Source organism: Pomacea canaliculata, linkage group LG3 (genome assembly GCF_003073045.1).
Source record: "Pomacea canaliculata isolate SZHN2017 linkage group LG3, ASM307304v1, whole genome shotgun sequence".
NCBI classification, from domain to species: domain Eukaryota; kingdom Metazoa; phylum Mollusca; class Gastropoda; order Architaenioglossa; family Ampullariidae; genus Pomacea; species Pomacea canaliculata.
In genome coordinates, this window is record NC_037592.1 from 24,872,120 (window position 1) to 24,894,035 (window position 21,916).

Sequence of the window (21,916 nt, forward strand, 5' to 3'; positions counted from 1 at the left end):
TGCCTATAAACATCAGAATTGTCACGTGCATTTTAAAAAAAGGTCAAATCTTCATATCCTGCTACATCACAAAAGTAGGCTTCCAATGCCGAGTCAGCTGCTACTCAGAATTCAGGTGTCTTGCCAGTCTCGGACAATGTACATGAAGAGGTTCTTGCATTAACTACAGATTTCAATCAGCATTTAGATCAAGCCATATGTGCTTGCATTATCTTCCCCCTTCCTCGACCGATTAAAATAATCACAATGCACCACCATGAAGAAACCTTACCCTAAGTAGTCGATTGAATTTTTTTACATGGAGATAACCAGTAAAGGACTAATCTGCAACTCTATTTTAAGCTCTTTATTCAAGATATTAATCTTACAATTTAGTGTTCTTATGTTGCATTTACTGCACACAATAATTCCAGATAATTCCCCCCTTTTCTCCTCCCCTACCCATACAAACAGGTACCCAACCTAACATTATTGGCATGATGCTCTTATAAATGAATAATTATCATACTGAAATAAGCATAACTATTCTGTTGACTACATTCTACATTTCCTCTCACTCACTCTCTTAATCTCATGTACACTCCCCCCAGACAGGTATCAGCAGACAAGAACACATAATAACAACACATGTATTTCTAAACACTTTATTTCTAATCCTAGTAATTACTTATATTAACTATTCTGTGGTTGTGGTTGATGTCACTGAATCCTGCTTTAGCATCTTGTCTGCAACAGATGTCAAGTCTGAGGCACTTGAAAGCTGAGCAGCAGCTGACTCTGCTGGTATAGGTGTTGTTCCCCCTTGCACATCAGCTACCGCTGCTGCTGCTGCTGCTGCAATTTTCTGTTTTTTGTTTTGATAGTCCATAAAGATAAGCATATGCCTTTGATTGAAACCAATATACTTGTCAGAGCAACAGTTCACACACTGCACCTGGAGAAATAAAACAAATTTAGGCATGACTGCTCATTTTTAAGTGGGAGAAAAGTCTCTGTAGGCACTACAAGCACAGAGTTCAGAGCTATAAACAAATAAAATTTTATTCTGTAATTAAACTCCACAGCAATTATTTTAACAACTTATATATTTTTCAGCTTGGAACTTCTTGCTGATATGCAAAATATGCAATTTGACTTTGTATTATTTTAACAATAAAAGTTAAAAAGAAATACAAGTTGGATAACAAGGTTATTTCAATTTTATTTATAGTTAAAAAAATAAGATAGTAAAATAAGAATGTACCTCCTCTGTAGTCAAATCTCGGTAGTTGAAATTTTTGACACATGCGTCAAAGCAATGATGTGTGAGCTTGTTGTAGAGTTCCAAGAAATCCCTCATCTGTAGGCAGTACAGAAACTAATGAGCACTAAAATTATGGCAGAACTGATTTACCTCTAAATTACCTCTGTTAAATATACCTTTATACCCTCTTACGTTGTCAACCTCGCCTCTTGCTCAATGTCTGTTTTATTTTGTATGTGCTCAGTTTACCTAGTTGAAGAAGTAAAAACCTGACATCCACCCTTTCTTTAGATTTTTTTTCACAAAATAGTGTCAATTACAATCTAAAATGTAGTTTACAACTTTGTCGAGATCCATTTGATTATCATTAACACAGTGAACAAACTGTTATCAGAATGCATTAATGAAGGTTCAAAAATTTACCAAGTATTTCGACATTCAGACTGGTGTCAATGACACGCACTAACACCGATATGTTCCTCTGTGTGTGTGTATTTGTTTGGTTTTTTTTTTTTTAAAGGGGTGACCTGTATCACAAGCACGATGCAGACATTTATATATATCTTAGTCTTAAAGAACGAAATACTAATGTGCTGCGTTATTTTCAATGCAACTGTTACTGCTAAAAGTCAATAGTAACATGAAAAAAGATGCAATCCTCGGCTTAAGTTCCATCAAGCAACTCATCATTTAGTTAAAGATCTAATATATTTGACTGCTAAAAGTTAACGTAATATATTATATTTATGGGATGGATTCAGGTGTAAACTTACAGTCCGGTTGTGAACTTCGTCTGGAAATTGATTCATCTTGGTTGTCTTTACTTAGCCTCGGGAAGTAGAAAACTCTTCTGTTTCGGAACTATGAAGAGTGCGTTCTTATTTGGCTTTAATTCCCAAATTCATCTTTTTAGTGGCTTAGTTCCGGTTAAACTGATGCGCGGACCGCCGGCAACGCGCAGTCAGATAAATAACTAACCATTGTTGAGATTTAAGTAAACATTAAGTTATCTGAAACAAATAACAATGGATCAGATTCACCAAAAAGGGGTGGCACATGGTATTCTTTTTCAACTAAGGGTGTGGCATTTTGGGCTGATGACTGTGTCATTACCTGCAGTCTCTTTAGCATTCTGTTTCATTACTGGTTTTATTTTTAGTTTCGACGATGTCAACGAAACGATGTGCGAGGTAAATATAACTAGCTTGGTTTGATCGATTGATGAACTGGGAAGATTCAGGCAGTTATGTTTATTTAGCTTGAAGGGATAATTTTTATTGATAATATGAGAGTTGCCCATGCATTATTATAATGATATTTCCTCCTGGGGGTTTTTTCTTTTCTGTTTGTAAAGTATTTATTGCTTTGGTAACGCAAATATAAATATGTAATAAAACAGCCTTACCTTTCTGGCAGTTTCTTTAGTGGGTTTTATATGTCAAATTCATTCCATGGTGATGATCTTTGGTGATGTTAAAACAACCCCTGACAAATATAGTTGCTTTTGATTTTGCCGTTTGCCCTTAATTAAACTTGGAGGCCAGCTCTCCATGCTGAAACGTAATCATCTTCAGAGCATCCACAGGACATTACAGCTTGATGTCTAGGGGCATTGGCGATGGCCTGATCTCTACCTTCAGTCAGTTGTCCCTTTACCGGTACTTGTCGTATGGGAAAGCACATAGACAGACCACGGACGTGTATAGGTTGACTGTATGCCCAGACCAACATTTGGTCTTTTGCGAAGTTCTCTGCTGCTAGTCTCGGCGAGCAATTGACAGTCAGACTTCCACTTCAAACAAATCTTGGTTTTCAATAGATTTAGACTTTTGTCAGAACAGCCTATAGCATGAATGAGAGTGGCTCGCCACTCATCTTGCTCTTTTGATATACAGTACCTGCCCGCAGAAGCGAAAAAAAACTTACACCGAATTATTTGACACTTGCACAGTGGCATCCTTCCACGCAATAATATAAACCACCTCCTGACTGTTTATTTATTGTTGTTACTATCGGAGACTCTGCTGACATAGCCATTGTCGTCGTTTGCTGAACCAGAAACTGTTTTGTCGATAGCCTCATTCTAGAAGTTAATTGAAAAAAGAAATCCAGGGGATAGATTCATGGATAGACATGGCAGCAGAAAGGGCTTGCCACTCTTGCCTATTTTGGGTGATAGTGAGCAGCTCCTTTACAGAATGACCAGTCCAGTCTTTGATGTTCGTAAGCCATTTCCTCCTCTGGCTACTGCAGCATCCACTACCCTCTAAGGTGCCTTGAAGGATCGTCTTTGACAAGGTGTCATTCTGCCCAAAGAAGACCTGCGTGTGTCGCTTGACTGTTGCTAGTAGAGGTTCCTGGTGTCCAACAACTATGGCAGCCTTGTTTGGTATAAAGTTGTTGGTTCTGTGCTCTCTATGAGATCCGGAGTAGCCTCCTCAGGAAATTGTTTTCAAAAGCCTGGATTCTTCTGTTCATTTTGGGGATGCTCATGCGTCACATCTGTTGAGCACGATCAGTACTACAAGGGATTTGTACAGATTGTACTTGATGCTATGGCTATGCCAGATCCCATCCAGCTTAGCCATCACCGCCATTGCTGTTATGATCCTGATCTGGATATCTAGTGTGGAGCTGCCATTCTTGGTGGTTCCCAAGTACTTCAAGCTGCTTACCTCTTCGAAGTGTATCCTATTTATGTAGATCTCCTCTGCTTTGCCATTGATGATAACTTTGCTCTTTTCAGAAGTGGTCTCCATTGCAGATGCGAAACTTTCTTACTTACTAATAAACATGGCATTTAACACAGAATTCCTTTTGTAATCTGCTGCAAAATAGTTATTTTGCTTGGTCACATAATACAATTTTAGATTAAAAATATAAAACAGGTGATGTTTATCAATCTTTTGATCATATGAATATATATATATTCTCAAGTGTAGCGCAAGCTTGCTACTTTCAACATTTAATTTTTGTTTGATTATTTGCACAGGTAAAAAATTTTATCCCATCGATCAGTGCTGTGACAGGCATCACACCACAGACATATGTCTGGCGAATATGCATTGCTCTTCACTGTGCACCCCGCTTTACGATTGCTTTCTTCTACTACAATTATTATCTACAACGTCTGCAGAATGTGCATGAAAAATATCAGGGTTTTTTCAAAATTCTGATCAAATTGAATTTCTGGCTTAACACTGTGGAGAATGCCTCATTGGTTGGTGTTACTTATGTGACAAATAGAGAAAACTATCGTAAGTAGTTACTATTTTTTCTTTACATGCGTGTGCATGACAAATACACCCATTCTTGTGTGCATTTACTTTTGTTTAAAGACTTGTGGGGGTACAAAATGTTTTTATGGTGACAGTGTCAAAGTCAATGCAAGATACTATTTTCCCCTTCCATTATCGAGATATGCTCCTAGAAACATTACCATAAACCTCAGAAAGAGCTCAAAATTGTGAGGTTATATTTGTGCATAGAAATGCCTAATTAACTGTGGTCCCAGCTCTCAAAGTGGCTAAGACCTGACTGGGGAGGATTGTCTAACCAGATTTGGGAAATAGTGTTTTGCATTGAGCTTCGTCTAATCACTAGAAAAAATGTCCACCTCATTTGCCTTATAATGATGTATTATCACCTGCATAGTGCATGCACACAGAAGCAGTTGCAGGTATCATTTATTCCTCTAAATTATTATATTCCTTTAAGATTTTTCATGCTGTTATAAGTAGTGCAAGTTTATCTGCATTTAAGTGTTTTTCATACTGTAAAAAATTTTGTAGAAGAATGCAGATTGATTTTCTGAACTGCTTCCCTTCTATCATAACAATGTTTAATAAGTTTCATTTACTGCAATAGAAAGTCACCTGAATTATTGTTAACAGTTTGTATAAAGTGAACAAAGCTTGACAATTACCTTGTCTTCCTTTGTACATTAAAGATGTCCAACAAGCAGATGGCTAGATGTTAGAGACCTGTGTAGAACAATTTGAGGAAAGGTAGAAAAGCTTCTGGCCTATAACAAACATTTTCACTTGCTTTTTCTTTATTTTTTTTCAGCCATTCATGAAAAGATTTTTGTTGTTTTCATGGTGACATCACTGTGCTACATGCTGAGCAACCTTATCTGCTTCAGGATGTCTCGTGGACAGACCATGACCCAAGATGTAAAATCTTTGTCCAGTCAAAAATTTTTAAGAGTTTTATTGACCACATTCTGTAAACATCAGTATACATGTTAATATTATTGTCTTCTTGATTATCAACTTCAAGAAACTGCTTTAATTAATGTGAATCAAAATCTGTTTCACTGACATGTGAAAATGAGTACTTACCAGATATCAGTTTTTATATAGAAAGTTTATTTTAAAATGTCTTGCCTGATAAGACCTTCCACCTAAACTTTTATACATTCTCATTCCCCCATGGGCCTAGCTTGTGTCAGGGGTGAACACCCAGCCTCTCTCTGCCTGGGTGACTGTGCAGGCCCACCCCTTTCTCTTCTGTTATTCTTTTTTCTCTCTCACCAGCCCTTTCACCTATACTTTTTTTTTAACAAGCCCTCTTCCTGTCAAGCTACAGTTTTATCTTTCCCATCTTCTGCTACACTAATCTTTCTCCTGTCCTCTTTTTCCACAATGCCTTTCTTTTGATGTATCTCTTTTCTCTGTGGCCTTCTTGAGGTTCCCTGCATTTGCCATTCAGGGCGACCCATGTCAGGGGAGGATGGGATAATGGAGGTTGAGGTCCCTGATAGGTTGTAGCCCTTTATACCAACACACCTCTTTGGCCCAGACTTCTCATAGATGGCAGGTTTGTGTGGGCTACACCAATCAATCCACTGGTTGTGCATTGCCCTAGCTTTGCTAGAAGGCCGTGGCCAGAGTCAATCTGGTGTTCCTTTCTGAAGGCCAGAGTATACTCCTTCTGTATTCCTGATGCAACCCTGCTAGAAATGCCCTAAGTGGTACCATTCGGTCGCATCTCCTTGTTGGACTCCTTAGAAGAGCAAATGGAACAAAGTAAACTTTTGATTATGGCCAAAAAAATCAAACTTGGGCAAAAGAATAAGATTCAAGATTCAAGATTCTTTTATTCTGTCGCCCTCCAGGGGGTATTGAGAAATTAGGAAGTATCAATGCATATACATTCACATTCTTATCATTAAATATATGGGTCTCTCATTTACATATATTCAAAATCATCCACTCATTCTTTCCTTTTTCAATCATTTCGTGTAAACTTGGATATTTGTAAATCGGGGGTGTAGGTTAAAGCATCTGGACATATCAGAACATAGGATAACACTCTCTTTTCTCCCTCACTCTCTTTCACAGGTTTCTGTATTCTTTACTATTTCTTTATCACAGGGTAATGCACTCCCATCCATCCCTGTGTACAATTATATCCACACACACACACGTTTTATCAATTTAACTAATTTACTGTCTTATATATCTTACAAATTGAGATAGTCTACTAAGGTCTTTTTATTTTTTGAGGCTAATAAAGATTGAATTTGTAAGCATTTGGGTACGAGTATAGTAGCTGTAAGTATTTTTTTCGCTGGTATCAAATTTTGTACAATTAAAAAGATAGTGGAATTCATCCCCTATGTCCTTGGTGTTGCAGAGTCTACAGAACCTTTCATTTCTATGATATCTGTTTGCCTACCTTTATTCACTGGAAAGTGGTTATTCAATGACCTAAATTTTATTAAGGGAGGTATCATGTGGGTAGGATTTTTAAGTAGGGTTCTAGTAAGAAGCTGCTTTTTAAACATTCTATAATTTGAGTATATTTGTTGGAGTCTAGTTCCCCTAACCAATTCTGGTTATACTGGTCCTGTAGGACCTATCTACTTTCTTCTTGAACCAATCACTGTTATGTTTATGCTTTTCTGGTTTTCCATATATTCCACTTAGGCCAAGGTCTTGCAGCGTTTGTCTGGATATACTATATATATAGCTAGACTTAAGAATGTTGTTTCGTGTAGATTTAAGAGCATTCTATATGTAGTGCTTGATAGTTTATTACTGTTGCTAATCAATTTAAACCAAACTAAGCATCCTACTTTTAAATAGAAGACTAACAGGGAAGCGATCCACATTCTCCAAGCACTATACAAGATGGGTGGACTTTCTTATTTGAGGAGACCATTTTAATAAATCTTAGCTGTTAGTTTACCACAAATGTCACTAATTTCCTGATGCCCATATTTCACAACCATAGGTAATACTGAAGGAACAATTCTGTCAAACATGTCGAGTTGAAATATCTAGTGGTAGCTGTGACTTTTACATTTTTTCAGTAAAGCAAACATGGCTCTTGAGCTCTGTCATATAGGTCTTTTTGTGCGACTAGAAATTTTATTGTAGTTAGTTTCAGGCCAAGATAGGAAGTAATAGTCTACATTTCAAGTTTCTCACCGTTATAAACAAATGTTGGTTTCTTTCTTATTTTACCTCTAGAGAAATAACTATTTTTGTTTTGTCTGAGTTAATTGTCAGGTTCCACTTGTCACAGTAATTTTTCATGCTGTCTAAGGCATTCTGTAGATTTTCTGTGTTTCGGATAAAATAACAGTATCATCTGCATATAGGAGTATGATAAATTTAAGAAGCACATCAGTTTCTTGGGGTGAGGTATTTGGTGTCAGTTTGGCTAGTTCTGGGACACTAACAGAGTCTGCTAAGAGGATCGTTTTCAGATCATTAAGATAAATTGCAAAAATAGAGGAGATATGTTCTCCCCTTGTCTGACACCATGACTACTTTTAAAAAACTCTGACTGGTTTCCATAATCTTAACACAGGATTTTGCCTTTTTGTATATATCTTGATTATATTCATTGAATCTTCCCTTCGCTCCAAGATCTAGCAATTTTCCCACAAAGTAAGTTCTATCTAGCTGTCGAATGCTTTCTGGTAATCTATAAACGCGCAGAAAACTCGTTTTTTTCTACTTAGTAAAATTTCGAGGATGCTTTGCATGTGAATAGGTGGTCAAGGGTGGATAACCCCTGCCGAAAGCCTGCTTGTTTCCTGTCCTATGAGATCATTTTCCTCTAGGTAATGTTTTAAGCGTACATTAAGGACACTTGTGAATAGCTTACCAAAACAGCTAAGGATTTAATGCCACGTAGGTTATTTGGATCACTTTGTTCTCCTTTGTTTTAAAAACTGGTGTTATAATACCTGTTGCCCATTCTGTGGGGCATGACCTGTTGCTAATATGAGGTTAAAGATGGCTGTGAATAGGGTCAGAGTCTTTTGGTTGAGAAAATTTGAAAAAATCTTTATTATATTGTCATTTCCACAAGCTTTATTTCCTTTTAGCTTTTTTAGGCTTAGCAACCTCACTCTCTGTTATCACTGTTGAGATATTATTGCTAGTTTCAGTGGTATCACAAGTAGGTCAGTTTCAGGTGATTGTAATGCCAGGATTTGTTTATCTCATGAAGTGCTGTAAAAATTCATTACAGGTTGGGGTTTCCTTCTTTATTTATCACTGTATTCTTGTTCAGAATGTTCCAGAAACCTTTGGGTCCTTACTTCTTAAGTGTCTAATTTTCCTAAACCATTTTGCTGGTAGAGTTTAAAACTGCTTTCTTATTTCTCTCTTGTAATTCCTGTCCAGCTCATTCATTGCGTGATTGGGATTTCTGGTTGTTACACGTTTCGTTATCTTGGCGCCGTGCTTTAAAGAAAAACAAAAAAATGTTTGTGCGTCTTTCCTGCGACAGTTGGGGTTAAACCATGGTTTGTTTTAGGTTTTTGATAGGACTTGCTGTTTCTTTGGGTGCTGCATAAGGGCAGTACGGCACATCTACTAGCACTATCCAGCATAATATTACATACCTCTTGGGTTAGTGCATCAATCTTGTGTAAGTCTACTTCATGATTTCTTTGTAACAGCTCGTTGACTTCATTTTAAGTGGCTAATCTTTGTTGAATCTAGGGAACTAATAAAGTCATCTTTCATTCTGTTTTCCATTTGCTTCTTTAGTGTTGTTCCTTCTTACTTTATCATCATTTAGTAAGGATACTTGGTTGAAGGTTTTGTTTGGAAGGTAGTTTGAGGTGGAGTTCTAGTGGACAGTGAATATCAGATATAACTTCATTAAATTCTAGGACATTAAATCTTTCAATTATATTAAGAGTTCTCTAGACAGTATGAAGTATCTACTATGCTTGAGTTTTTACAGGTAGCTTTCCTGTGTTTTTGTCGGACCTGCTCTCCATTGACAATTGGCAAGGTTTGTTTCTGCATAATTCAATTAGTTTTTTACCATTGTATTATACTTTTGTCTTGGGAGACACGTTTGGTAGATCATAATAATTATTGACTACAATCAGGGTTCAGTGGTTCATCACTCAGGTTTCTGAGATTTGCCCAGTTCTAGCATTTAGGTCTCCCATTATACATATATGTTCTGTTTTAAGAGCAAGAAGGGTCTCCTCGAGTTCACTAAATGCATCTAAATTTACATAGTGTGACCCTTCAGGTGGTATGCCTACATGCCCACAACATAATATTCCTGTCCTATGCTTCCTTTTTTACTTTAGAAATAGCATCCTGGTTTAGCTTGATCAACAAAAGAAATAACTGCACACTATCGTATCTATATTATTTTTCCAGATTGCTCTTCAAAAATATTACATATTGAGCGAGCGATTCCTTACTAGCATAAGAACACCTCCGATCTTCTTACGCATTTGCTACGTTCTTGTAGAAAGACACATAGCCATCAATGTGGATCGAATCAGTGTTGGTCTAACTTGCTTTCACACAGGCAACAAATATCGTATTGACTTAATCAAGTCTTCTAGCGTCTGGGAAAGTTAACTTCGAGGTAACGCCACATTACATCAGGGTAAGGCAGGACAAAAGATTTACTGAGTCCACAGGTTTCTTGGGTAGGTACTACTACCGTAGGCCACGACGGCATGGAATGTCATAACGTGCATATGCCAGTCGCAATGTTCAGTACATTGTTGGCTCGCTAGTTGCAAGACACAGAGTTATCCCCCCTTGGGCTGGCTAGGCCTGATGATCGGTCGTAAGGGTTTTCATCTTCAGGTTCAAGGGGAGATGCTCGCTGCCCGGGACTCGGACAGTACTCCAATCCAAGAGAGGCGTAGTCGAATAGCCTTCACCCCAAGCTTGAAGAGGTCATCTGTCTCGTCGCTATTGTTTTGGATGATCTGTCTCCAGAAAGTCCAGGTCGGAGGAGATTTCTTGTGCACATATTTGCGGACGTCTATAGTTTCACACCCCAATTTTGTAGCCAGTCTCGTTTGACATAACCGAAGCAGCCTGGCGCGAAGAGGAGTTGATGTCATGTTATGAAGGTGCGCTCGTAAACCGGGGTTTACTTTTTTAAATTCTTTTTCTTTACCAATCACTTCATTCCTTTTGCGCCTAGAGACAAACTTGACCAGCACAGGTCGGGTCCCCCTGGTTGCCTTTCCTGCGCGTGGACCACAGCAATGTCAGTAGCAGAGACGTCTACTCCAGTATCTTTGAGTACTTTGATTGCTTTCTGCTCCACTTGTTCTGCGTTCTCCCCATTCAGCGGAATACCAAACACTCTAACTGATTCACGACGACTGTACTGCTGCAACCTATCGTTTCGTAGGTCAGTTTACGTACAGCAGCTAGTAGTCTTTCACTCCCTGGTTGTTGTTGTGCCTGTAACGAGGTGGCTCTGTGTAAGCGATTGTCGAGCTCGCCGTCACGCCTTTTATTACCTCCCCTACCATAACGGATAGAGCTGTCGCGAGGATGGGAATCATTTCCCAATATGATCACTTTCATCACCACTCGCAGGTTTGATAGATTGACAATGCCCTCATTTACTTTCGAAAGGATCTCATCCTGGAATGACGAAGACCGCCGTCCATTAGTTTCCTGCAGCTTTTACCGTTGAATGCAGAGGTAGAGGCATACTGCAACAAGCACAGAGCTGGTGAAAATGACGAGGATGAGGAGGGAGCGGCGTCGCGGTATTTTAGTTTTTCAGTTTCTGTGGGTTCTCCTTGCTAGCAGAAAAGGGTGATGAGAACAAACTTTTCTTTGCTTTCCCCGGAAAGACATAGCAACCTGCTAATACTGGGTCAAAGGGAGGTTAGCGCACACTTACCAGCGCAGGGGCCGGTATGACGACGTGAGAATCAGGTAGACTAGGTCAATTTCGCACAAGGCACATAAAACTTATATCCGGTGGATCAGCACTTCAAATCCTTCCAAGAGGGAAAAAAACCATGGCACTATTACACCACAACAATAGTAATTATCCAAAAGTTCAGCAAGAAATCATAGAGCTCGAAAACACAGGTGCTACCTCCACTGAGCACAGCTCACCTCTAAGAGAAAATGAGTCTTTGGATAGTGAGGATGAGATGTGAGTGGATGTTGAGGAGGCCTAGCCCCGTTTTCTTGTAGTGGATAGTGCATAGCTAGCCCAGCTGCTCTCGTCCCTTTCCCATTTTGCAATTGCTAGGGGTTTAAAAATATTTCTTCCACTGGTTTTACTTCTATCAAGAGCTTGCGCTCTGAACAATTCCTCATTCAGTGTGCAACCCAGAAAGCCTCAGAGGCCCTGCATTGATGGGATGGAAAACAGTTTATAGATAGACCTATTAAAGTAACACCACACTGATCCCTCAACTCTTCCAAGGGGGTTGTCTGTTGCCCTGCGCTTGCTGGGATATTGGAGGTGAACATCAAATCATAAATGGCATCCCAGAGTTTTTTTGGCTATGCAGAGGGTCCACCTCAGTAAGGATGGAAAATCTGTACCAGCTATCTTTCTGACCTTCTGCTTCCCCCAAATACCTGACTTCATTGAGGTTGGGTTTCTGCATATTAAAATCTCTGTTCATTCCTTCACTATTTTACTACTTCAACTGTTAGCGTTATGGTCAAGGAGCCATCTTCTGTAAGTCGCAAGTCTGCTGATTTTGCTGCAGCATGCAACAAAGCTGATTGTTCCTTAAGCGTCCACTGAGAGGGTGTCCATGTTGCTTCATCTAAAGACTGAAATGGCAAGAAGAGGCAGCCATTTGTCTAGTGTTTCTTATTCTAATGCTTGCCGCCTTGTGGGTGGCAACCAGAGAGCAACTTTTACTCCAGGCTCCACTTCCTACTCTTCAGCTGTTGCAAAAACATTTGTCAGTTACTGTTTCTATCCAGACTCATAATATGAGTCTTTTCTGAGGGCCCTGTCCCAGTCCATCATGCTATGCCTCCTCCTCCTCCTTTTACAAGCAGTGGTGGCACCTGGTCATCACAAACAACACAACATCACAGTCCACGCAACCTACACCGGTCAGAAACACTACACGCCAACAAGCATGCAACACAAAATCTCCCAAAAGTTAAAATACTGTGGCAACACCACTGGGACACTTGGGCCAAAATAAGTTACATGCCATTCTTTCCTGTCTTTCTGGCTTCCCACCTTTGGCCATTCTGTGCAGGGGGAGGAGACGATATTGGCCAGACTTCGGGTCGCACATCTGTGCCTTGCATACCCCTGTCAGTCTGCCCATGGTGTCTGGGACATTTTACTGTGTTTGTAGATACTAGGTGAAAAGCATTCCACGCTCGCTTTGCATCACCCTGCTGCAAGTTATTGAACTGATCATCTTTGAAGAGCTCTCAAATCAGAGGAGCCACAAAAACTCCCTCATTAATCTTTACCTTGGTGAGTCAAGGAAATTTTTCATACAGATATCGGAAAGCTGCCGGAGTCTGTCCATGGCCTTCATGAAGTTCTTCATCAAACCTAGTTTGATGTGAAAGGGTGGTATCAAGATTTTGTGAGCCTCGACCAGAGCTGGGTGCTAGATATATTTTTCTCTCTATCTGCTACATTTTGTCTTTGAGTCCATTCCTTCCGCAAGTAGTGCATTCCCTTGTTCGGCTATCTCACTCACATAAGAAATATGTATTTTATATGTTTCTGCGGTCCCGTTAAAGGGCAATGATCTTCAAATTACTACAGAGGTGCCAGCTGTACTTGCTATCTTCTTCATTCCTATTCGCCCCCAGTGGAGCATAGGGCCGCAACCACACCCCACCATCGGACCCGGTCCTGGGCATCCCTTTCCAGTTGGGACCATGTCATGCCAGCTGTCTCTGCCTCTCTGTGGACTGATCGTCTCCACGTCTGTCTGGGTCTCCCAACCTTGCGCCTCCCATGTGGGTTTCAGCCCAGAGCTTGTCGTGTTATATCGTCGGCTGGCTTTCGTAGAATGTGGCCAATCCAGCCCCACTTCCGCTTCTTGATGTCTTGGCTGGCAGGGTTTTGGTTGGCTGTCTCCCACAGGTCTGCATTGGAGATCTTCTCAGGCCATCGGATGTTAAGGATGCGGTGCAGACATTTGTTGATGAATGTCTGTATCTTGTTGGTGATGGCATTTGTCACCCGCCATGTTTCAGATCCATACAGAAGGACTGACTTTACATTGGTATTGTAGATGCGGATCTTGGTGTGTAGAGACAAAGCCTTGGAGAATTCAGTAGCTGCTTTAAGTTATCATATGTCTCTTTCATGTGAACAGCTGCACTAATGGAATAGATGAAAGACGGTTTCCATTGTGCAAAAGCACAGTATTAAGACTCAGTTTGAAGAGTCTACCAATAGTCTCCATTCTTGTGGGTCATGAGTGATTTCTAAAGCTTTCATGATGTCCTCAGTATTGGAACAGAATACCAGATTACCATCCTTTCTGAAGAAAGGCTCCAACTGCTGGTGGCACTTTCGATATGAAGTAGTTGTAACGTCTCCTAGAGGATTCCCTTGTTGGAGTCTTGAACCTAGCAATACTGCTTTGTTCTTGGATAAGTCCAAATCATGAATCAGGTCATGTGTTATTTTATGTGGGGTTTATGATGCACCACAGTGAAAATCTGGATCACTGCATTCTGACTGACAAGGAGAAGAATAAGTCAGCTCACCCACTAACTCATCAGCTGAACCAAAGAATATTCTGGTGAAAGTTCTGGAATAGGAAGTCCCTCACCATGTGGAACTGGTCTCAATGCAGACAGAATGTTGGGGTAGACTTTCAATCTTCTTTTGCTTCGTTATCCCGCCGAAAAGTGAAGGAACCAAGCAGAAGTCAGGGGTATGTCATCACAGTCATTTGTGTGGCTGCTTGGCTCTCTCCACACCATGGGGACAGCAAATGGCATTGATGATCTTTTGCCATTCATATCAACCATCATCAAAACGGGACAAAATTTTTCATGCTCATATTTGTGTTCAGCACACCAAGATACCAGAGATTAGGACTTTTTTAAGTCAGCAATAATTTCATTGTTGACCAATGTTATCGATTCCTTTTTACTGAAGGCTCTTTTTGGTTTTCTTGTTTAGGTCCATTGTCAGCTATTTTTTCATTTTTAAAGATGATAGGGCTTTACCGTAAGATTTTTATGTCCTGTTAGATTTTGGTTTCAGATTCTGGTTTGTTGGTGGCTTTTTTAGGCCACGACACTCTATGCTTTATAATTTTGTTCCTTGTGTTGGCTTTTGCTGTTAAGGATGTTATCACATCACCTGGGATTTTTGGTCTTAACCTTTTTATGTAACATTATGTTTTCTCGCCGTAATATAGCCTTAGTTGCTGGCTTTGTTAAAAAAAACAAGTAAATTGTCGCATATCTTGCAACAAATTGTTTACATGTTCAGACCATCAATTTTGTTTTGAGATTTGGAGATCTCTTTTATAATTAAAACACATTTCTTTGCAATGAGAAACACTGTTCCAAAATTGGATTATGATTAACAAGACTCAGTTGCATAGAAAGATGTATTATCTGAAAAAAATGATTATGATCTCAGTATATCACAAGTGATTTTGTGAGATGATATGGGATTACCACATTATTTGCATTGGGAATCTGCAGTGTATATATATATCACATAATCAGTACCACTTTCAGTAATTTCACTTACATATACACTATTGATTTTACAGGAACATAGATCTTATTTCTGGAAGAAAGTAATGTTTGCATCCATCATGAGTGCCACTGCTGGACTTTTATACTTCTTTGCACGACACCGTTTGCTTTGTGAACCAGGAGGTAGGTTATGTGTCTGAGAAAGAGTACTGTTACGCACTGCTTAACAATGTCGATACTATCTGAGAAATATCACTAGATGATTTGTCACTGTGCATAGAGGGTACATACAAATACAGCTGTTTATTATTGTTATTAAGTATTATGTGCAGGATATGATTGGGCTTTTTACACTACTGGGAGTCTAGTAGGTTTGTTTACACCAGTGTTATAATGTTATAAGGCTACCATCATATATGCAAGCCATCATTGAGCAAAACTTAATGCCTCACATGACTACATGCATCAACTTGAGCAAGTCTGTATATTATGCAGTTGCCTAGATTGGTTTTATCACTAAAATATCTTGTGAAAGGATAAATACAAAATGTAGCTTAAAAACTTTATTTTTTAGGGTTTGTTATCATACACACACATACATATTACCAATGTGACAAGTTTGTAACATTTTGTATTTTTTTTTGTTCTTGTTTCAGCATTTAGCTACTTTTCAGTCTGCGAGTATATTATTGCATACACCAATATGGGCTACCACATGACAGCTGTCTTAGACTTTAAGGACAAGGTGTTACTTTTTGGAACATACACACCTCAAGCTGGCAATGGTTCCATAACCAACAATAACAACATTATCAGGGACAAATGTAAAGTTCCTATGGTACTACCACACAATACAATAAGTGGAAACAAGAAGAAGAGGAACTGATGCTGATAAAATGTAGCACATTTGTTTCGATTGTGTCAGGCTAGTTTCTTTTTTCTGACACATCTGACCTTCATCAGTTTTATGAACAACTGTCACTTTTAATCATTGATTTTGTGGGTGACTGATGCATATTTTTTGAGCTTATGATGGTATAAATAAAAGAAAAAAAATTTGTGGTGTATATCAGATCAGGTTTTGGTTATGTAAGAAAGAGCATGCTATTGAGACATTTTTCATTTTTATAATTTTTACACTTGTAAACATCAGTTTTGGACAGAGATACACAAAAAGTAAGCAGCATAAGCATGACCTCTGTGCTTCTGACAAAACTGTTTAATGGGTACATTATATGTTCATTACAGCCATTTGTTTTAGTCTTTAATTTTTAATTAGTTTGCTGAGTTTGTGACAAAATTCTTTCAATATAGTTGTTTTATTTTCAACCATTATTTTGTCACACTTATGCACTTAACCCATGTTTGGAATTTGAAGAACTTTATCTTAGATTAGAAGTAGATATTGTACTAAATTTGCAATTCAGAGAATGTCTACGAGTTTGTAAAAATCTGCCATTGTTTAGTGAATATTATGTCAATAGGAAATATGTACTGTTAGTCTCTTAGGGTGCATTTATTCAGTCACGATGGGCTTGAATGATTTGCTTTCATACTTCCAAAACCTTTCTCAGTGTCTGTTACAGTAAATATGCATGTCTTGTGGATTGAAAACAGTCTAAAGGCTTAGCTCAAACCAAAGAGATTTCTTTTATTTGCACAGGGAATAAGGGGTTTAGTCTCAAGTCAACATCAGTCTGATCATTTTACAATTATATGACATATGCCAACAGCATGACTATATTTTTTTTTCAGGGATATGAAACCTTTATATAACACAAACATTTTACTTCTCATTTGTATGTAGTGCTCAGGTCGAGTTGTGAGTCTATGTTATAATTCATTAAGATTTTTTCCTGTCATCTTTAACTATGTCAGTTCTTTTGTGAAAATGCATTTTTTTCTTAACTTGAGATGTTGTATCATTATGGTTGGTCCTGATCATTTTTGTCTTCTTATGATCATTATGTATTCTCCTTTTTTTGTCCATAAATCCTAAGAAACAATGGCTTATTAAAAAGTTTAATGAAGAATGTTTTTATAATAGATACAGGTTAGCATTTTTTGAATTGCAAAAATCATAATTAATTATTTGGATGAGAAATTTACAAAGATTTTTGAGGTGTATTAAACATGAACATTTAAACAATGGCTTATTAAAAAGTTTGATGAAGAATGTTTTTATAATAGATACAGGTTAGCATATTTTGAATTGCAAAAATCATAATTATTTGGATGAGAAATTTACAAAGATTTTTGAGGTGTATTAAACACGAACATTTATTTTAGGTCATTCTGAAGCTGTGCATGTTTTCTAACTATGTAGTACTCATTTTCACGTTTTTATTGAGTCCTGTGTAAGTTTTAACATATGTGTACTTTCAGCTAAATTTTGTTTATGTTGAAATTGGGAAGAATTTTTAATCTGATAAGTTTATGATGATTCTTTGTGCCTTCGAACCTTCTGCCTGATGTTATAGTTGTTTACTTTTATTTTTGTCGGAATCAAAAATTAGAAAGGAGATATGATTTCTGAAGAAGCTATACAGTGCAATCATGTTTATAATTTATGTTGTAAGTGTGTGGACATATGTTGGAGAGCTTGTGTAGATGAATGTTGTGAAGAATTATGCACACAGCTCTATGGGTGTGTGTGTGCTATCCTTTTCCTTCATCAGTTGTTCTTTAAAACTATTCATATGATTCCTGCATACTGAACGTGTAATTCATTGTGAAAGGACCCCTTTTAAACTGTGCAGTGATGTGATTATTTGACATGATGCAGTTTTTTATTATTTATTTCCAGATGTGTCATATTTATGCAGTTTTCTGGAATTTGAAGAGCCATTATCTTACAAATAGACAAACTAACAATTACAATTTGGAATTGCCCAAGAAGTTCTTGTGACAAAATCCCTTTGTTTTGTGAAAGTAATGATGATATTTGCAGGCAGTATGTGCATTCTCTCACAGTTTGTTCATTCAGTTATTATGGATTTGAAAGACTGCAGCATCAACAATTCTTTTTGATGTCTTGTTATGAGTGATATGTTTGTGACTGGACTTTAAACTTTGCCAGTTGCTGATGGGGAAGGAGATATAAGCAGATTTCTTGCAGTTTTCTGCTTTTTGGCCGAGTCACTTCTAGATGTAGATATTCAGTACCCAGCATTCTTTTGAAAAAGTGATGTGTATGGGCGCATGTTTGTGTAACAGATTTGCTCTACAGTGATTTATGAAATTTCATTTACATAGCCGTTTTTAAAAACTGTTACAAGAACGTAGCCGACTTCGTGTCATTTTCATTGATCTTAAAAGTGAAACACTTTCATGACTTCTACTGGTTTATGAGCTATAATTGTTTCACATTTTATAAACAATATGAAGACCAAGCAGGGATAAATCAAGATTTGAAAGCTGTTTGTAGAAAGTTACTGAACTGCAAAACATTTTAGGTTATTTTGAATTTAATTACTTCTTAACTGAATGTTGATCACCTCAGTCTTTGTGATCCTGGGTTCTGACTGATCCAAAACTGGTGGAAGTAATGAACAATAGCTGATGCTCTCTGGCACATGATCTGTTGAAGCTACTTCATTTTTTCAATCTCGATTTTAGCTTTGTATTATTTGCAATTTTATTATAATATGTTACTCTTTTTAATATCTTTGAACTTAAAGTTCTCTCTATAAAGTCTGCAGGCATTTGAATCTACTGCTACCGCAAACAGTGAATTTTCAGGGTATTTTTTGTGATACCACTAAAGGAATTGTGTCACACTTGTGCTCTCCTCTTGTCCCCTGTTTGCCTTAGTTTCTGGCACAGCATAAATCTCAACCATCCATGCTCTCTGTGCATGCATGCTAAAACACACTTGTCTATGTGTGTGTTCTTTCTAGGCTTGATTACTGCAACTCCTTGCTCGCAGAATGCTTCTCATACCTCATTCATAAACTCCAGAAAGTACAGAACTTTGCTGCACATCTGGTGCTTAGAGCTAGGAAACAGAACTATGCCACTCCTTTCCTTTGTTTTCTGCACTCTCTACCCATCTGCTCTTGCATCCAGTACAAACTGTCCTTGCTGTGTTTTAATTTCTTTGCAGGCTTCTGCTCTATTTTTCAGAAGTTCTCCTCCCTACATTCCAGCCAGAAAACTCCGCTCTTTGTCTGATGACCGTATCCTAACTGTTCTTGTGACCAGAGCAATATGTGGTCACTTGATTTTTAGTTACTGTGCAGCAAAACAATCAAACAATCAAACTCTCTCTCCTTCCATATCTGCCACCTACCCACTAAAAACGCAGCTCTTCTATGAGCATTACTCCTAACAACAGTGCACACAATGCTGGTCCTATCTTCTACCCCTTCCCCCTCCTTTCTTCTATTGTCTGCTTCCCCTACTGATCTTTCTCTTCAGAATCATGATATCCCCAGTTTTTGTTACTTGATTGCTCATTTCATTTTTTTATATTTGTCTTTTATTAGTCATCAGTAATGTTGTTTATCCTTCCGTCCTTCGTATGTTGTCCATGTCTCGTTCTTCGTCTCAAATGCTTAGAGCATGCTCCTTACAAGCATGAGTGCGCACTATATAAATCATACAATTATTATTATATTGTCTCTCGTGAAAGAGCTATTGTAATTTCAGGCAGTCAGCTGAAGCTAGAGATTCCCACAACTGTGTATTCCTTAAGGTCTAATGGATGCTGTTTTTTCTAATGACTTGGGGCAAGATACTGTTTGCCAAATCTGGGCAGATACTCCCCTTGCGTTCTTGATAGATGCCTACAAATGTCACCATGCACAGAAAGAAGTCAAGCTCATGATGTCATATTTGTAAACAGAGGTATATTCTCCCCGATTTCCTGTTGGCTGAAGCCTTTACAGTTTAAACACATCTATGTTCAATCCTAATGTCTGTGGTGTTTACTTCTTTATGTATGTGGTGTGCTTAAATGCACACTTATCACCCAGATTTGCATAAATAGTATCTTAAGCATCTTGCACAAATTTTAATCCACTCGCAAGAAAAAGAACTGCACCCTTCTAGACGTTAAAACACCATGAACTACATTTTGATGGCCTTCTGAAGCCAGTTTGAAAACATAGTTGATAACTAACTGCTTATTATCATCAATCATCACTTATAGGTTCATTGGAAAGGTCAGCCTTAAAGTATTTATTGTTCTAAAGAACAAGATTCTAAAGATACCTGGTAACCTGGGCTATTTAGTTTCAAAACATTCAGTCAGTGAATTGCTCATTCTTGTGATGATGTATTATTTCCTCTGTATATACGTGTATGCTTATTTAATCTTTTTTTCGATTTTGTGAGAATATCTTGAGAGGAAGCATCCTACAAGTTGTCTCTTGATAAGAGTGTTGAGTGCTTTTTTTACTTTTTTTCTTTTTTTTTTTTAAAAAAGTGGCATTCAGTTTATTTGTATGCAATACAAAATAGTGATGCTAATCTATTCCAATGTACAAAAAATAAATAAATAAAACCCCTAGAATTTCTGGCTCTTGTTAGAGATAAAATTCATTTAAATATTTGGAAGTTTTTTTTTTTTAAAACAAGGATTCCAAAAGATCTATTTCTGTCTTTGCTTAAAATTTTGTTGGATAGCAGCACTTATTCTTGCAGGAAGCAGTCTATGGAAAGCTGTCTCTTTTATTTTTGCTTTCAGCATGCTGCACAAAACCCATTCTCTCTGTTTTTGATTCTTGGAATTACAGTGCTCCTCTTTTTTTGTACAGAAAGTCTCACAAGATAACATGTGCAAAGACGTCATAAATAAAAGACAGTTCAAAGAATGAACTGTAGTAAACTGAATAGTCTGTACTTTTTACATTTTTCTATTTCAGTCATATTTTAGGTTTATCTATTAATGGAACACTTCCTATTCTGGTGCTAATTTCCTCAGGTACATTAATTCTGTGTGCACCTCTCAGGATGTTGCACAAACATCATTAAACATTTTGATACTGAAGTTGCAACTCAGTAACACAAATAAAATAACAGTTAAATAGGCAATTAGAGATTTTGAACATCTGCAAGCGTGCACTGAACTAAATAAATGTAACATTTTTGTTGGAAAAAAGCATAAGTAAAATTACTTCACTGCACTGAAATTTGTAATCATATCCTTTAGCCTAACCAATTCAGGTTCAACTCCTTCCATTATGTTTGGTTGTTCTGTGGCTTTATCTACTGTTTAGATTTTGAGATCTGATTATATCATCTGCTTGGTCTGATGTACCTTCTTATTTGTATGTCATTCTTAACTAATGTGGTTACTTAAAATGAAATACTAACACTCCTATCATCACCATGTGACTATTTACCCTAGATGACTGTTTTTCTGGTTGCAGCGAGCCTGCACTTCGGTCTCATTGGTAATCAGTTTTTTCACTTAGTATCGATTATTTTTCTTGGACAGTGTTCTGTTGGGGAGGAAAGGGGTTGGAACACAGGACAGTTTTTATTGTTAAACATGTATGTTTGATAGAGCAATGTGAGCCTCGCTTCCATTGGCTTACAGCACCATATTATTTATTATTATTAGTGCATTGGTAGGCAGTGGAATATTAAAAGAAATCATAAGTTTTAAAAGTATAGGTTTATTTTTATTTATGATTCTGATACTTTCATGAGGAGAACTAGAATTAATTGTTTCAATTACAGGCAGTTTCAGCTGATGCATTTTCTTAATATTTATTATGTTTGCAACATGCCAAGCTTTGTC

The 21,916-nt window shown here is 37.8% G+C and overlaps 2 protein-coding genes across 2 annotated transcripts; one reads left to right on the plus strand and one right to left on the minus strand.

Annotated features, from left to right (window-relative positions):
- Nucleotides 1-628: 628 nt before the first annotated feature.
- On the minus strand, nucleotides 629-2,172 carry LOC112559278 (mitochondrial import inner membrane translocase subunit Tim9-like). Its single transcript, XM_025230389.1, has 3 exons — nucleotides 2,017-2,172; nucleotides 1,244-1,339; nucleotides 629-934 (listed from the first exon to the last, which is right to left on the minus strand). Exons 1-3 carry the CDS (start codon nucleotides 2,050-2,052, stop codon nucleotides 677-679), a joined length of 390 nt encoding a protein of 129 aa, XP_025086174.1. The 5' UTR covers nucleotides 2,053-2,172; the 3' UTR covers nucleotides 629-676.
- Nucleotides 2,140-21,777, plus strand: LOC112559276 (post-GPI attachment to proteins factor 2-like). Its single transcript, XM_025230387.1, has 5 exons — nucleotides 2,140-2,433; nucleotides 4,236-4,500; nucleotides 5,312-5,418; nucleotides 15,243-15,351; nucleotides 15,825-21,777. The coding sequence occupies exons 1-5, from the start codon at nucleotides 2,269-2,271 to the stop codon at nucleotides 16,052-16,054; spliced, it is 876 nt and encodes a 291-aa protein (XP_025086172.1). The 5' UTR covers nucleotides 2,140-2,268; the 3' UTR covers nucleotides 16,055-21,777.
- The last annotated feature ends 139 nt before the right edge of the window (nucleotides 21,778-21,916 follow it).